We start from the raw sequence: 16,700 nt of genomic DNA on the forward strand, positions 1-16,700 counted from the left end.
AACATCTTCACTGAATCTATCAAACCCGACCCCTTTTCATCATTTGAAAGATCTCTATCAGGTCTTCTCTTTTCTACAGTAAAGTTGATCAATCTTTGCTGTTAGTTGAAGCCTCTCAGTTGCTGTCAATCTTTCTGATACTTTCTCCTGTGCTTCAATATCCTTTGTGTAACATCCTCTTTCTATTCCATGTCTGCAGCAATGGAAATTGACAATTCTCAGCAGCTTGTAACAATGTGAGGGTCATTTCTGCTTTCTGGATATAGACAGTCCGTCTCTGTCAACTCAGATTTGTGTTTTGTTTATTTCAGGAGGAAGCATCTCGGAAGAGGAGGTAGGACATGATCTTTACTGAAACTCAGGGCAAGTTGGTAAAATTACTCAGCAAAGTGTTTATGGTCAATTTATAATCAACTCTTTAATATTTACAGGATTAGTGATGAGGGTAAACAGCTGTCACTAGCAGATGGTGTCCTGTCCATCGGAAAATACAACAGCCCTTTCCCGTTCCCAGTGTGGAGAGAAATGCTGGATGTCATTAACCCTGGTAAAACTCAGATAAGTTCCTCTGTCCTGATTTATATCTTATATTTCAATCATTATCCATATAAATATCGAAGACACCGGGCGGGATTCTCCGGTCCGCCAGCCCCCTTTTCCTGGGCAGGGGCCCTCACTGGCAGCGGGATTCTCCGCCTCTGCCACCTGCCAATGGGATTGCCCATTGTGGCCACCCCACACCGCCGGGAAACCCGTGGGCGTGGGAGCGCTGCCGGCGCAACGGAGAATCCGTCAGCAGAGAGAATGTTTAAGAGCTTTGTTATAAAGAAATGAGGATAAAAATGGTCCTGATTGGAATTAAAGTCTGATTCATGCACCTAATCCACTTTCTAAACATCATTCTCAGCTCGGTCAGCTGAAATTGTCGGCTCCCCAAACATCACCAATACAGGAACTCTCAGATGAAGCTCTGTCTCCAGAACCCATCCATACTTTACAAACTTCAGCAAGTGGAAACTCCGCCATTCCCAGCTGAACCTTTCCTCCCCGAAAATCCCGGAGTGATCGTATTTAACCGCGTGTTTCCCGGCGCTCGCAGTGCCGAGAAACACATGGCGATAAAACGCCCCCCACGTTGGGTAAGGTGCCTGTGGGGAACGCGGGGCCGAGGCCACTCATCGCCCCGTTTTGTGCAGTGAGGAGCTCCGCTCGCCCGAACTCCTCAGTGCAGCGAGAGATCGGGGCGCCATTTTAAAATGATATCCCGATCTCCCAGGCCACCGACGCCACCCCGACACCCCCCCCTCCCAAGCACCAACTCACTTTGGGAGGGTCCCCAGCTCCCCCCGCAACACACACGCTGGACACCCCCAGCCCGATCACCAGCACACAGAAAATGGCAGCTTGGCACATTGGCAGTGACAGCCTGGCAGTGCCCTTGTCAGCTAGCAGTGTGATGCGACCATCAATTCACTCAAAGACACGAGGAGAAGTAAACCGTGGTTTTAATCAGCTTAGAACAGTGCCTGCCTGCGACTGGAACAATAGTGGAAACCGCCTGCAGGTCAGCTGCTCTTTATACTTCCTTTCAAGGGGAGGAGCCATGGGCGGAGCCCGTACATGCCCCAACATATCCCCCTGTGGGTGAAGCCACACAATGGCCCATAGGTGGAGCCCACAGGGTTAACAACATAACACAACAGCAGAACATGATACAAATGCACTGGTGAATTATTAGCACTATACATTCCCCACACAGTGCCACCTGGGTGCCTGTGTGCTTTGTTTGGGGTGAGCTCTGCTATTCCCCTGCTTCCCCTGCAGTGGGGCTGAGCTTCTGATGAGTGAACTGAGGAGTGGCAGCACCTGGTGTGTCACTGATTGAGCTTGGCCACGCCCATCCCGGTGATGGCTCAGCCGGGGTCTGAGGCTTTCCAGAGGGGCGGCCTGGGTGGCTCCCAAATGACCAGAGGCTCTGTGAACATTTCCAGGACACAGTGAGCAGTCAGCAGAGAGAGCAGCCAGGGGCCTGTGAGTAGCACCAAAGGGGTGTGTTTAAAACCCAGACTGCAGCAATGGGGGTCTGATCAGGCCACCCCGATCCCGAGGGGGACACCCCGAGTGCACAGACCTGTCACCAAGTCGCTCCCCGTTACTCCCCCCGGCCCAGGCAGCCCCCCAGCAAGTCCGACAATTATTGAGGCTTTTTGAGGGTTTTTTCCCCTCTCTCTGCCCCTCAGCAGCCATGGAGCCCAGTCCCCGTTTGGAAATACTTGCACTAATTCACACCCGCGTGACTTCTGCCTGAGAGGGGCGGAGCATCGTGGAAGGGCGGAGCATACTGTGTCCAATCCGCTGATTAGATTTAAATCTATGTAAATGAGGGTGTTACTTGGGCCCGCTGCAGGGCACAAACTTTGATTTCACCGCCAGGGAGGGACTGGAGCCTGGCGCGGAATCAGTGCCGGGCACAAACCTCGATTTGTGCATTACGCCCGATTCTCCGCCCGATCGCACTTCCGGTGCCGTGAAGCCGAGTATCCGCCATATTTGTTTCCACGGAGCAGAACGGAAATATCTCGGTGTTGAGGTCTTCATCTAAATTTGTGAAGAGATTAGTTTATTTTGATGATGTCACCCACACCCCACAGTTACACACACACACAGTTACACACACACACAGTTGCACACACACACACAGTTACACACACACACACACAGTTGCACACACACACACACAGTTACACACACACACACACACAGTTGCACACACACACACAGTTACACACACACACACACACAGTTACAGACACACACACACAGTTACACACACACAGTTACAGACACACACACACAGTTACACACACACAGTTACACACAGTTACAGACACACACAGTTACATACACACACAATTACACACACACAGAGTTACACACACAGTTAGACACACACACAGTTACACACACACAGTTATACACACATGCACACAGTTACACACACACAGTTACACGCACAGCAACACACACGCAGTTACACACACACACACCGACACACACACAGTTACACACACACACACACAGTAACACACACAGTTACACACACACGCAGTTACACACACACACACCGACACACACACAGTTACATACACACACACACAGTTTCACGCACAGTTACACACACACAGTTACACACACAGTTACACACACACAGTTACACACACAGTTACACACACCCACACACACAGTTACACACACGTACACAGTTCCACACAGTTACACACACAGTTACACACATGCAGTTACACACACACACAGTTACACACACACACAGTTACACACACACACACAGTTACACACACACATACACATAGTTACGGACACACAGACAGTTACACGCACACAGTTACACGCACACATACAGTTATACACATACACAGTTACACACAAACGCACACACAGTTACACGCACACACAGTTACACAGACACACAGTTTCACACACACACACCCACACAGTTACACACTCACACACACAGTTATACACACACAGTTTCACACACACAGTTACACACACACACTTACACACACAGTTACACACACACATACACAGTAAACCCCCCCCACACACGCACACACACAGTTACACACACACAGTTACACACACACACAGACACACAGTTACACACACACACACAGTTACACACTCACAGTTACACACACACAGTTACACACACACACACAGTTACACACACGCACACATAGTCTCTCCCCGATCCCCAGTGACTCTCCCCCGATCCCCAGTAAGTCTTTCCCCTGATCCCGTGAGTCCCTCGCCGATCCCCAGTGAGTCTCTCCCCCCGATCCCCAGTGAGTCTCCCCCGATTCCCAGTGACTCTCCCCATGAACCCCAGTGAGTCTCTCCCCCGATCCCCAGTGAGACTCTCCCCCGATCCCCAGTGAGTCTCTCCCCCGACCCCCAGTGAGCCTCCCCGATCCCCAGTGACTCTCGCCCTGATCCCCAGTGAGTCTCCCCCCGATCCCCAGTGACTCTCCCCCGATCACCAGTGAGTCTCTCCCCGATCCCCAGTGAGTCTCTGCCCGTTCCCCAGTGACTTTCCCCCTGATCCCCAGTGAGTCTCCCCCGATCCCCAGTGACTCTCCCCCGATCCCCAGTGATTCTCTTCCCCGATTCCCAGTGAGTCTCTCTTCCCGATCCCCAGTGAGTCTCCCCCCCCGATCCCCAGCGAGTCTCCTCCCGATCCCCAGTGAGTCTCCCCCTGATCCCCAGTGGGTCTCTCCCCGATCCCCAGTAAGTCTCCCCCGATCCCTACTGAGTCTCTCCCTCGATCCCCAGTGTGTCCCCCCCAATCCCCAGTGAGTCTCTCCCCGATCCCCAGTGAGTCTCTCACCCTGATCCCCAGTGAGTCTCCCCCCCGATCCCGAGTGAATCTCTTCCCCCGAAACGCAGTGAGTCTTTCCCCACCGAAACCCAGTGAGTCTCTCCCCCCCGATCCCGAGTGAGTCTCCCCCCCGAATCCCAGTGAGTCTCTCCCCCCGATCACCAGTGAGTCTCCCCCGATCCCCAGTGAGTCTCTCCCCCCGATCCCCAGTGGGTCTCTCCCCGATCCCCAGTGAGTCTCTCCCCCCCGATCCCCAGTGAGTCTCTCCCCCCGATCCCCAGTGAGTCTCTCCCCCCCGATCCCCAGTGAGTCTCCCCCCGATCCCCAGTGAGTCTCTCCCCCCGATCCCCAGTGAGTCTCTCCCCCCCGATCCTCAGTGAGTCTCTCCCCCCGATCCCCAGTGAGTCTCCACCGATCCCCAGTGAGTCTCCCTTTATCCCCAGTGAGTCACCCTCCCGATCCCCAGTGAGCCTCTCCCCCGATCCCCAGTGAGTCTCTCCACCCGATCCCCAGTGAGTCTCCCCCCGATCCCCAGTGAGGCTCTCCCCCGAACCCCAGTGAGTCGCTCCCCCGATCCCCAATGAGACTCTCCCCACGATCCCCAGTGAGTCTCTCCCCGATCTGCAGTGAGTGTCTCCCCGATCCCCAGTGAGCCTCTCCTCCGATCTCCAGTGAGTCTCTCCCCCCGATCCCCAGTGAGTCCCTCCCAGATGCCCAGTGAGTCTCTCCCCGATCCCCAGTGAGTCTCCCTCTGATCCCCAGTGAGTCTCCCCCGATCCCCAGTGACTCTCCCCGATCCCCAGTGAGTCCCCCCCTGATCCCCAGTGAGTCTCCCCCCGATCCCCAGTGAGTCTCCCCCCGATCCCCAGTGAGTCTCCCCCTGATCCCCAGTGGGTCTCCCCCGATCCCCAGTGAGTCTCCCCGATCCACAGTGAGTCTCCCCCCCCGATCTGCAGTGAGTCAGCCCCCCGATCCCGAGTGAGTCTCTCCCCCCAAATCGCAGTGAGTCTTTCCCCGCCGAAACCCAGTGAGTCTCTCCCCCACGATCCCCAGTGAGTCTCCCCCCCCGAAACCCAGTGAGACTCTCCCTCCGAAACCCAGTGTGTTTCTCCCCCCCGATCACCAGTGAGTCTCTCCCCGATCCCCAGTGAGTCTCTCCTCCCCGATCCCCAGTGAGTCTCTCCCCCCGATCCCCAGTGAGTCTCTCCCCCCGATCCTCAGTGAGTCTCTCCCCCCGATCCCCAGTGAGTCTCCACCAATCCCCAGTGAGTCTCCCTTTATCCCCAGGGAGTCTCCCTCCCGATGCCCAGTGAGCCTCTCCCCCGATCCCCAGTGAGTCTCTCCCCCCGAAACCCAGTAAGTCTCTCCCCCCGGTCACCAGTGAGTCTCCTCCCCGATCCCAGTGAGTCTCTCCCCCGATCCCCAGTGAGTCTCGCCCCCCTGATCCCCAGTGACTCTCCCCTGATCCCCAGTCTCTCCCCGATCCCCAGTGAGTCTCCCCTGATCCCCAGTGAGTCTCTCCCCCCCGATCCCCAGTGAGTCTCCCCCCAATCCCCAGTGAGACTCTCCCCCCGAATCCCAGTGAGTCTCTCCCCCGATCCCCAGTGATACTCTCCACACGATCCCCAGTGAGTCTCTTCCCCGATCTCCAGTGAGTCTCTCCCCCCGATCTCCAGTGAGTCTCTCCCCCCGATCCCCAGTGAGTCCCTCCCCGATCCCCAGTGAGTCTCTCCCCGATCCCCAGTGAGTCTCCCCCTGATCCCCAGTGAGTCTCCCCCGATCCCCAGTGACTCTCCCCAATCCCCAGTGAGTCCCCCCTGATCCCCAGTGAGTCTCCCCCCGATCCCCAGTGAGTCTCCCCCCGATCCCCAGTGAGTCTCCCCCCGATCCCCAGTGAGTCTCCCCCTGATCCCCAGTGAGTCTCCCCCGATCCCCAGTGAGTCTCCCCCGATCCCCCGTGAGTCTCCCCCTGATCCCCAGTGAGTCTCTCCCCCGATCCCCAGTGAGTCTCAACCGATCCCCAGTGAGTCTCTCCCCGATCCCCAGTGAGTCTCTCCCCGATCCACAGTGAGTCTCTCCCCCGATCCACAGTGAGTCTCTCCCCGATCCCCAGTGAGTCTCCCCCTGATCCCCAGTGAGTCTCCCCCGATCCCCAGTGACTCTCCCCGATCCCCAGTGAGTCCTCCCTGATGCCCAGTGAGTCTCCCCCCGATCCCCAGTGAGTCTCCCCCCCGATCCCCAGTGAGTCTCCCCCGATCCCCATTGAGTCTCCCCCCGATCCCCAGTGAGTCTCCCCGATCCCCAGTGAGTCTCCCCCTGATCCCCAGTGAGTCTCTCCCCCGATCCCCAGTGAGTCTCCCCCGATCCCCAGTGAGTCTCTCCCCGATCCCCAGTGAGCCTCTCCCCGATCCCCAGTGAGTCTCTCCCCGATCCCCAGTGAGTCTCTCCCCGATCCCAATTGAGTCTCTCCCCCGATCCCCAGTGAGTCTCTCCCCGATCCCCAGTGAGTCTTTCCCCCGATCCCCAGTGAGTCTCTCCCCACGATCCCCAGTGAGTCACTCCCCGATCCCCAGTGAGTCTCCCCCTGATCCCGAGTGAGTCTCCCCCCCGAAACCCAGTGAGTCTCTCCCCCCGATCACCAGTGAGTCTCCCCCGATCCCCAGTGAATCTCTCCCCCCGATCCCCAGTGGGTCTCTCCCCGATCCCCAGGGAGTCTCTCCCCCCCGATCCCCAGTGAGTCTCTCCCCCCGATCCCCAGTGAGTCTCTCCCCCCCGATCCCCAGTGAGTCTCCCCCCGATCCCCAGTGAGTCTCTCCCCCCGATCCCCAGTGAGTCTCTCCCCCCCGATCCTCAGTGAGTCTCTCCCCCTGATCCCCAGTGAGTCTCCACCGATCCCCAGTGAGTCTCCCTTTATCCCCAGTGAGTCACCCTCCCGAACCCCAGTGAGTCGCTCCCCCGATCCCCAATGAGACTCTCCCCACGATCCCCAGTGAGTCTCTCCCCGATCTGCAGTGAGTGTCTCCCCGATCCCCAGTGAGCCTCTCCTCCGATCTCCAGTGAGTCTCTCCCCCCGATCCCCAGTGAGTCCCTCCCCGATGCCCAGTGAGTCTCTCCCCGATCCCCAGTGAGTCTCCCTCTGATCCCCAGTGAGTCTCCCCCGATCCACAGTGACTCTCCCCGATCCCCAGTGAGTCCCCCCCTGATCCCCAGTGAGTCTCCCCCCGATCCCCAGTGATTCTCGCCCCGATCCCCTGTGAGTCTCCCCCTGATCCCCAGTGGGTCTCCCCCGATCCCCAGTGAGTCTCCCCGATCCACAGTGAGTCTCCCCCCCCGATCCACAGTGAGTCAGCCCCCCGATCCCGAGTGAGTCTCTCCCCCCAAAACGCAGTGAGTCTTTCCCCGCCGAAACCCAGTGAGTCTCTCCCCCACGATCCCCAGTGAGTCTCCCCCCCCGAAACCCAGTGAGACTCTCCCTCCGAAACCCAGTGTGTTTCTCCCCCCCGATCACCAGTGAGTCTCTCCCCGATCCCCAGTGAGTCTCTCCTCCCCGATCCCCAGTGAGTCTCTCCACCCGATCCCCAGTGAGTCTCTCCCCCGATCCTCAGTGAGTCTCTCCCCCCGATCCCCAGTGAGTCTCCACCGATCCCCAGTGAGTCTCCCTTTATCCCCAGTGAGTCTCCCTCCCGATGCCCAGTGAGCCTCTCCACCGATCCCCAGTGAGTCTCTCCCCCCGAAACCCAGTAAGTCTCTCCCCCCGGTCCCCAGTGAGTCTCCTCCCCGATCCCAGTGAGTCTCTCCCCCGATCCCCAGTGAGTCTCGCCCCCCTGATCCCCAGTGACTCTCCCCTGATCCCCAGTCTCTCCCCGATCCCCAGTGAGTCTCCCCCGATCCCCAGTGAGTCTCTCCCCCCCGATCCCCAGTGAGTCTCCCCCCGATCCCCAGTGAGACTCTCCCCCCGAATCCCAGTGAGTCTCTCCCCCGATCCCCAGTGATCCTCTCCCCACGATCCCCAGTGAGTCTCTTCCCGGTCTCAAGTGAGTCTCTCCCCCCGATCTCCAGTGAGTCTCTCCCCCCGATCCCCAGTGAGTCCCTCCCCGATCCCCAGTGAGTCTCTCCCCGATCCCCAGTGAGTCTCCCCCTGATCCCCAGTGAGTCTCCCCCGATCCCCAGTGACTCTCCCCAATCCCCAGTGAGTCCCCCCTGATCCCCAGTGAGTCTCCCCCCGATCCCCAGTGAGTCTCCCCCCGATCCCCAGTGAGTCTCCCCCTGATCCCCAGTGAGTCTCCCCCGATCCCCAGTGAGTCTCCCCCGATCCCCCGTGAGTCTCCCCCTGATCCCCAGTGAGTCTCTCCCCCGATCCCCAGTGAGTCTCCCCGATCCCCAGTGAGTCTCTCCCCGATCCCCAGTGAGTCTCTCCCCGATCCCCAGTGAGTCTCCCCCGATCCACAGTGAGTCTCTCCCCGATCCCCAGTGAGTCTCCCCCTGATCCCCAGTGAGTCTCCCCGATCCCCAGTGACTCTCCCCCATCCCCAGTGAGTCCTCCCTGATGCCCAGTGAGTCTCCCCCCGATCCCCAGTGAGTCTCCCCCCCGATCCCCAGTGAGTCTCCCCGATCCCCATTGAGTCTCCCCCACGATCCCCAGTGAGTCTCCCCCGATCCCCAGTGAGTCTCCCCCTGATCCCCAGTGAGTCTCTCCCCCGATCCCCAGTGAGTCTCCCCCGATCCCCAGTGAGTCTCTCCCCGATCCCCAGTGAGTCTCTCCCCGATCCCCAGTGAGTCTCTCCCCGATCCCCAGTGAGTCTCTCCCCGATCCCAATTGAGTCTCTCCCCCGATCCCCAGTGAGTCTCTCCCCGATCCCCAGTGAGACTTTCCCCCGATCCCCAGTGAATCTCTCGCCACGATCCCCAGTGAGTCACTCCCCGATCCCCAGTGAGTCTCCCCCTGATCCCGAGTGAGTCTCCCCCGATCCCCACTGACTCTCCCCGATCCCCAGTGAGTCCTCCCTGATCCCCAGTGAGTCTCCCCCGATCCCCAGTGAGTCTCCCCCCGATCCCCAGTGAGTCTCCCCGATCCCCAGTGAGCCTCCCCCGATCCCCCGTGTGTCTCCCCCTGATCCCCAGTGAGTCTCTCCCCCGATCCCCAGTGAGTCTCCCCCGATCCCCAGTGAGTCTCTCCCCGATCCCCAGTGAGTCTCCCCCCGATCCCCAGTGAGTCTCTCCTCGATCCCCAGTGAGTCTCTCCCCCGATCCCCAGTGAGTCTCTCCCCAATCCCCAGTGAGTCTCTCCCCGATCCCCCGTGTGTCTCCCCCTGATCCCCAGTGAGTCTCTCCCCCGATCCCCAGTGAGTCTCCCCCGATCCCCAGTGAGTCTCTCCCCGATCCCCAGTGAGTCTCCCCCCCGATCCCCAGTGAGTCTCTCCTCGATCCCCAGTGAGTCTCTCCCCCGATCCCCAGTGAGTCTCTCCCCAATCCCCAGTGAGTCTCTCCCCGACCCCCAGTGAGTCTCTCCCCCGATCCACAGTGAGTCTCTCCCTGATCCCCAGTGAGTCTCCCCCTGATCCCCAGTGAGTCCCCCCCGATCCCCAGTGACTCTCCCCGATCCCCAGTGAGTCCTCCCTGATCCCCAGTGAGTCTCCCCCGATCCCCAGTGAGTCTCCCCCGATCCCCCGTGAGTCTCCCCCTGTCCCCAGTGAGTTTCTCCCCCGATCCCCAGTGAGTCTCCCCCGATCCCTAGTGAGTCTCTCCCCGATCCCGTGAGTCTCCCCCCCGATCCCCAGTGACTCTCCCCCGATCCCCAGTGAGTCTCTCCTCGATCCCCAGTGAGTCTCTCCCCCGATCCCCAGTGAGTCTCTCCCCGATCACCAGTGAGTCTCCCCCGATCCCCAGTGAGTCTCTCCCCGATCCCCAGTGAGTCTCTCCCCCGATCCCCAGTGAGTCTCCCCCGATCCCCCGTGAGTCTCCCCCTGATCCCCAGTGAATCTCTCCCCCGATCCCCAGTGAGTCTCCCCCGATCCCCAGTGAGTCTCTCCCCCGATCCCCAGTGAGTCTCCCCCCCGATTCCCAGTGAGCTCTCCCCGATCCCCAGTGAGTCTCTCCCCGATCCCCAGTGAGTCTCTCCCCGATCCCAATTGAGTCTCTCCCCGATCCCCAGTGAGTCTCTCCCCGATCCCCAGTGAGTCTTTCCCCCGATCCCCAGTGAGTCTCTCCCCACGATCCTCAGTGAGTCACTCCCCGATCCCCAGTGAGTCTCCCCCTGATCCCCAGTGAGTCTCCCCCGATCCCCACTGACTCTCCCCGATCCCCAGTGAGTCCTCCCTGATCCCCAGTGAGTCCTCCCTGATCCCCAGTGAGTCTCCCCCGATCCCCAGTGAGTCTCCCCCCGATCCCCAGTGAGTCTCCCCCGATCCCCAGTGAGTCTCCCCGATCCCCCGTGTGTCTCCCCCTGATCCCCAGTGAGTCTCTCCCCCGATCCCCAGTGAGTCTCCCCCGATCCCCAGTGAGTCTCTCCCCGATCCCCAGTGAGTCTCCCCCCCGATCCCCAGTGAGTCTCTCCTCGATCCCCAGTGAGTCTCTCCCCCGATCCCCAGTGAGTCTCTCCCCAATCCCCAGTGAGCTCTCCCCGATCCTCAGTGAGTCTCTCCCCGATCCCCAGTGAGTCTCTCCCCCGATCCCCAGTGAGTCTCTCCCCGATCCCCAGTGAGTCTCTCCCCCGATCCCCAGTGAGTCTCTCCCCACGATCCCCAGTGAGTCACTCCCCGATCCCCAGTGAGTCTCCCCCTGATCCCCAGTGAGTCTCCCCCGATCCCCAGTGACTCTCCACGATCCCCAGTGAGTCCTCACTGATCCCCAGTGAGTCTCCCCCCGATCCCCAGTGAGTCTCCCCCCGATCCCCAGTGAGTCTTCCCTGATCCCCAGTGAGTCTCCCCCGATCCCGTGACTCTCCCCGATCCCCAGTGAGCTCTCCCTGATCCCCAGTGAGTCTCCCCCCGATCCCCAGTGAGTCTCCCCCCGATCCCCAGTGAGTCTCCCCCGATCCCCAGTGAGTCTCCCCCCGATCCCCAGTGAGTCTCCCCCGATCCCCAGTGAGTCTCCCCCGATCCCCCGTGAGTCTCCCCCTGATCCCCAGTGAGTCTCTCCCCCGATCCCCAGTGAGTCTCCCCCGATCCCCAGTGAGTCTCTCCCCGATCCCCAGTGAGTCTCCCCCCCGATCCCCAGTGACTCTCCCCTATCCCCAGTGAGTCTCTCCCCGATCCCCAGTGAGTCTCTCCCCCGATCCCCAGTGAGTCTCTCCCCGATCCACAGTGAGTCTCCCCCTGATCCACAGTGAGTCTCTCCCCGATCCCCAGTGAGTCTCTCCCCCGATCCCCAGTGAGTCTCTCCCCGATCCTCAGTGAGTCTCTCCCCCTATCCCCAGTGAGTCTCTCCCCGATCACCAGTGAGTCTCCCCCGATCCCCAGTGAGTCTCTCCCCGATCCCCAGTGAGTCTCCCCCCGATCCCCAGTGAGTCTCCCCCGATCCCCAGTGAGTCTCCCCCCGATCCCCAGTGAGTCTCCCCCGATCCCCAGTGAGTCTCCCCTGATCCCCCATGAGTCTCCCCCTGATCCCCAGTGAGTCTCTCCCCCGATCCCCAGTGAGTCTCCCCCGATCCCCTGTGAGTCTCTCCCCGATCCCCAGTGAGTCTCCCCCCCGATCCCCAGTGACTCTCCCCTATCCCCAGTGAGTCTCTCCCCGATCCCCAGTGAGTCTCTCCCCGATCCCCAGTGAGTCTCTCCCCGATCCCCAGTGAGTCTCCCCCGATCCAGTGAGTCTCTCCCCGATCCCCAGTGAGTCTCTCCCCCGATCCCCAGTGAGTCTCTCCCCGATCCCCAGTGAGTCTCTCCCCCGATCCCCAGTGAGTCTCTCCCCGATCCCCAGTGAGTCTCCCCCGATCCCCAGTGAGTCTCTCCCCGATCCCCAGTGAGTATCCCCCCCGATCCCCAGTGAGTCTCCCCCCTGATCCCCAGTGAGTCTCTCCCCGGTCCCCAGTGAGTCTCTCCCCGATCCCCAGTGAGTCTCTAATTTTCTGTTTTTTCTCCCAGTCTCTGTGACCCTGGATGTGGAAACAGCGAATCCCCGGCTCGAGGTGTCTGAGGATCTGAAGAGTTTGAGATGGACCCGGACCCAGAGGAGTCTCCCTGAGACCAGGAAGAGGTTTACACACTGGCCCTGTGCTCTGGGATCAGAGGGATTCACATCGGGGAGACATTACTGGGAGGTGGAGGTGACGGGGAATCGGCGCTGGATTCTGGGAGTAGCCGCAGAGTCTGTGGAGAGGAAGGACTCGGTCAGTCTGATCCCAGAGACTGGAGTCTGGACCATTGGGCGGGAGGTTGATCAGTTTTATATAAATTCCTCTCCTGAATCCCGTCTCCGTGTCGGTCAGATCCCCGGGAAGGTGGGAGTTTATCTCAGTTATGAGTCTGGGATAGTTTCATTTTACAACGTGGACACCAAGTCCCATCTCCACACCTTCACCGGGAATAAATTCACTGAGAAACTTTATCCTTTCTTCTCGACTTGGGATGTAAACCAGTTTCTGAGAATCTGCTCCGGTTCTGATCCGGATCGGGAAAGGGGCGGGGCCTCGGGGTGGTGACATCATCCCTGACATCACAATGACTTGAGGGTCAGGGGCAGAGGTCAGGGGTTGGGGGTCAGAAACTGCCACAGACAACAGTTTGTCACTAAATGTGTTGGTTAATTTGCAAATTGTAAAATCCCAATCAGACTGTAAATAAAAACAACACAAATAAAAACGTCAGAGGATTAAAATAAAAAGGAAATTAAATATCTTGAACTTTCCCTTGCAGTTCATTGTAGTGCCGATGTCAGCCACACGATGGTGATGTCGAGCTGTACAAAGGTCAGTAAAGTTTTACAGCGCAGTATCGCCACCTGCTGCTGGATACCTGGTACTGGCAGGAATACCAACAACTCAAAATGCTTAATCGCTGATCAGACAATTCAGGCAGGACCTTTCTTCACAACTGAAAGAGAATTGAATCAGAAACAAAGGAGGGAAAATAAACATGAGCCTGGACTTCCCACTTCCATGTTCCTGTAACACCGAGTCCCTATCGGGAAATTCCACACAGCCGGTCTGGACAATGTTCAGAAAATCCCAGGTTGGGAGAGTGAGATTTCCCAGTTTGGGATCTTGCTGTGTGTCAGGAGCTGAATTCACAAATCTGAGCGTGTATTCTGAGTACAGAGAGGATAAGAATGTCCTCCTGGTTTAATAACTGGGACATTGGTGGATAGTTCGAATGACCAAAAAGGTGAGGAGGGGTTATTGGGTTACGGGAATAGGGTGGAAGTGAGGGCGTAAGTGGGTCGGTGCAGACTCGATGGGCCGAATGGCCTCCTTCTGTCCTGTATGTTCTATGTTTTAGGTCCAGTCTGTGGAGAGGGAAACAGAGTTGACGTCTCGAGTGGAATATGAATCTTTTTCAGATGATTTCCTGCAGTCTCAGTATTTTGTTTTTATTACAACAGATCGAATTGTTAGATTGTATAAATATAGTTTACTTGATACAACAGCATTACATGTCAGCAAAACAGTAAACCTAAAACCACAAACTGTTTATGGATTTATTTTTAACCCAGCAATTTCTCAGAATCTTTATGTTATTCAGACCCTCAAATATATTTCAATGTTCAATTAGTTCACACACCTTCACTTCAGTCACTAATATCTGAGGCTGTCTCTCCAGGGTTCCTCTGTTTTGATCTTTATTCAGGTAAATAAATAAACACATTTTTTACATACAAATCCTAATTTCCGTGGAGCCACACCGCCACCTGCTGGTTGAGATCGGGTCTCCAGAGATTTATTTGTCCTGCATTACTGACTTTGCTGGTGGTGCTGGAACACAGCTGTTTCTTTTTGGGGAGACGATTCTGTTGACTGTTTACAAACTTAACTATAACTAGCGAAGGGAGCATCACTGTTTGTGTCAGTGAATGGCTCCATTAGTCTGTGTAGATATTAGGGATGGACAACAAATGCTGGCTTTGCCATTGACACCCGCCTGTTCTGAGCTGCCACCATGTTCTGAGATTGGGTTCTTTGGCTCGGACTCTGGGTCTGGGACGTGGTTCTCAGACAGACTGGAGACAGACTTTAGTATCCGCTTCAACACTTGTTTATCAGGATTACTTCTGAACCGGTTACAGAATAGGCACGTAGCTCTTAGGCATGATTCCAAACTCTCCCATGAGAGTCGAACACATGACTGACGAGAGTCATTGTTACATCATCATCAACGTCACACAATAGAATATCCCACCTGTTAACCCTTTAAACACATCAACCCTTTATAGACACGTTTGTCATAATATACACCAGTATATCATGGTGCAGACACACACTGACGGACACACAGTGGGACCAATCAACATACCAACACCGCAGCCAATCACCAGTGAGAGCACACGCATTATAAAGACAGGGGGCATCAGAGTTCCCGCTCATTCGAGTAGCAGCTAGCTAGGAGCACAGAGCTCGCAGCCTGCAACACAGACATTCACCATGTGCTGAGTGCATCTACTGGTTAGGACAAGGCAAAGGTCTTTAGTTAAAGCTGGTATCGTATTTACCCACAGTTCAAGTATGTTTAAATAGTTAATCTTTCAATAAAATAGTGTTGCACTACTTCAAGTGTTGGTGACCTATATGATCCAGAACACCCAACACATCATGATACCAGGAGTGGTTGCATACGAGCACTTCTTAGACCGACCTGCCTTCCGCCAGCATTCCGTCATCCTGCAACCTGGACAACATCAGCCCGCCGCCGCCGCTCCGCATCGCCGGCAACCTCGGGGCCAACTGGAAGATTTTCAAACAGCGCTTCCAGCTCTTCCTCGAAGCCATGGACAGGGAGGGTGCCTCGGACACCAGAAAGATTGCCCTTCTCCTCTCCACGGCCTGGGACCATGCTATCCACATTTTCAACTCTCTCACCTTTGCAGATGACGAAGACAAGACAAAGTTCAAGACGGTTCTCCTCAAATTTGACACTCACTGCAGCGTGGAGGTGAATGAAAGTTTTGAACGCTACGTGTTGCAGCAGCGTTTGCAGGGTAAGGATGAACCTTTCCAATCCTATCTAACGCACCTCCGCATCCTTGCGCAATCTTGCAGCTACGGGCCCACCTCCGACTCCATGATACGCGACCAGATCATTTTCGGTGTTCAGTCGGACCCCCTACGTCAGCAGCTCCTCAAAGTGAAGCAACTCACCCTTGCGGCCGCCATCGAGACCTGTGTCCTACATGAAAATGCCACGAGTTGGTATTCCCATATACAAGCGGCTGTAACGGCGCGGCAAGGTCCCCACGAGGCAGAACGGGTCCAAGTGATTGAGCACCTCCAGGGCCTCAGCCTGGATGAGGGCGGCCATTTTGCGCGCTTTTCACGGACTCCCGCGCCTGTACACACCAAACAGGGGGACGGCGATGTGGAGGAACGTAATGCACAGGCGCGCACCATGCATGACCGCACCACGCATGCGCGGTGGCGCAGCGAACGTGCTGACGTCACAACGTGCGGCAACTGTGGCTCCGCCCATTTAAAGCGGCAATGCCCCGCAAAATCTCGACAATGCGTACGATGTGGAAGACTTGCCCACTATGCTGCCTGCTGTCGAGCAGCTCAGCCTTCCAATTCATATCGCTTCAGCCAGCCTCGCAGGAATGTTCGGGCAATTCAACCCACGGTCAATGAGTCCGATTCCGACCTCCCACACAGCAGTGACACCGAGGACCTGAAGGCGCCTTTTCGAGTCGGTGTCGTAACGATAAACAGGCTGTCCCCGAAGCAAAGACACCAGCCGCTGTCGGTATACGGCATCGATCCAGACGATGAGTGGTGTGCCACCCTGAAGATCAACCGGTCCCAAATACGACTCCGCCTGGACACTGGCGCCTCCGCCAATCTCCGTGTACCGAGATACAGTGAAAAGTATTTTTTTGTTGAGCTGCTCGCAGAAAAATACATTTCACTGTACCTCGGTACACGTGACAATAAACAAATCCAATAAATCTCATGGCGTGGTCTGCTTTTCAAAGCCTTCGTGTCAAACCAACCATTCTTCCATCGGCCTGCCAGCTATTGGACTACAATGGCAACATCATTCCTGCTACCGGCTAATGCCAACTCGAAGTGAGGCACAAGTCACAAAAAGCCATCCTTCCTTTCGAGATCGTGGGCTCCTCGAAGGACTCTCTGCTTGGCGCACAGGCGTGCAAGCTGCTAACT

The 16,700-nt window shown here is 57.1% G+C and overlaps 2 protein-coding genes across 2 annotated transcripts in view; both read left to right on the top strand.

The window, feature by feature from the left end:
* LOC140389174 (uncharacterized) overlaps positions 1-16,700 on the top strand; it is a 169,390-nt gene that overhangs the window by 4,018 nt on the left and 148,672 nt on the right. Inside the window, exons 4-5 of the mRNA XM_072473335.1 lie at positions 312-334; positions 432-445. Of these exons, the coding sequence (XP_072329436.1) occupies positions 312-334; positions 432-445 (37 nt within the window). The remainder of the gene's footprint in view (positions 1-311; positions 335-431; positions 446-16,700) is intronic.
* LOC140390535 (E3 ubiquitin-protein ligase TRIM39-like) lies at positions 216-15,093 on the top strand. The gene is made up of 3 exons (XM_072475705.1): positions 216-334; positions 432-547; positions 12,478-15,093. Exons 2-3 carry the CDS (start codon positions 526-528, stop codon positions 13,032-13,034), a joined length of 579 nt encoding a protein of 192 aa, XP_072331806.1. The 5' UTR covers positions 216-334; positions 432-525; the 3' UTR covers positions 13,035-15,093.

This window comes from Scyliorhinus torazame, chromosome 14, assembly GCF_047496885.1.
Source record: "Scyliorhinus torazame isolate Kashiwa2021f chromosome 14, sScyTor2.1, whole genome shotgun sequence".
Classification (NCBI taxonomy): Eukaryota; Metazoa; Chordata; class Chondrichthyes; order Carcharhiniformes; family Scyliorhinidae; genus Scyliorhinus; species Scyliorhinus torazame.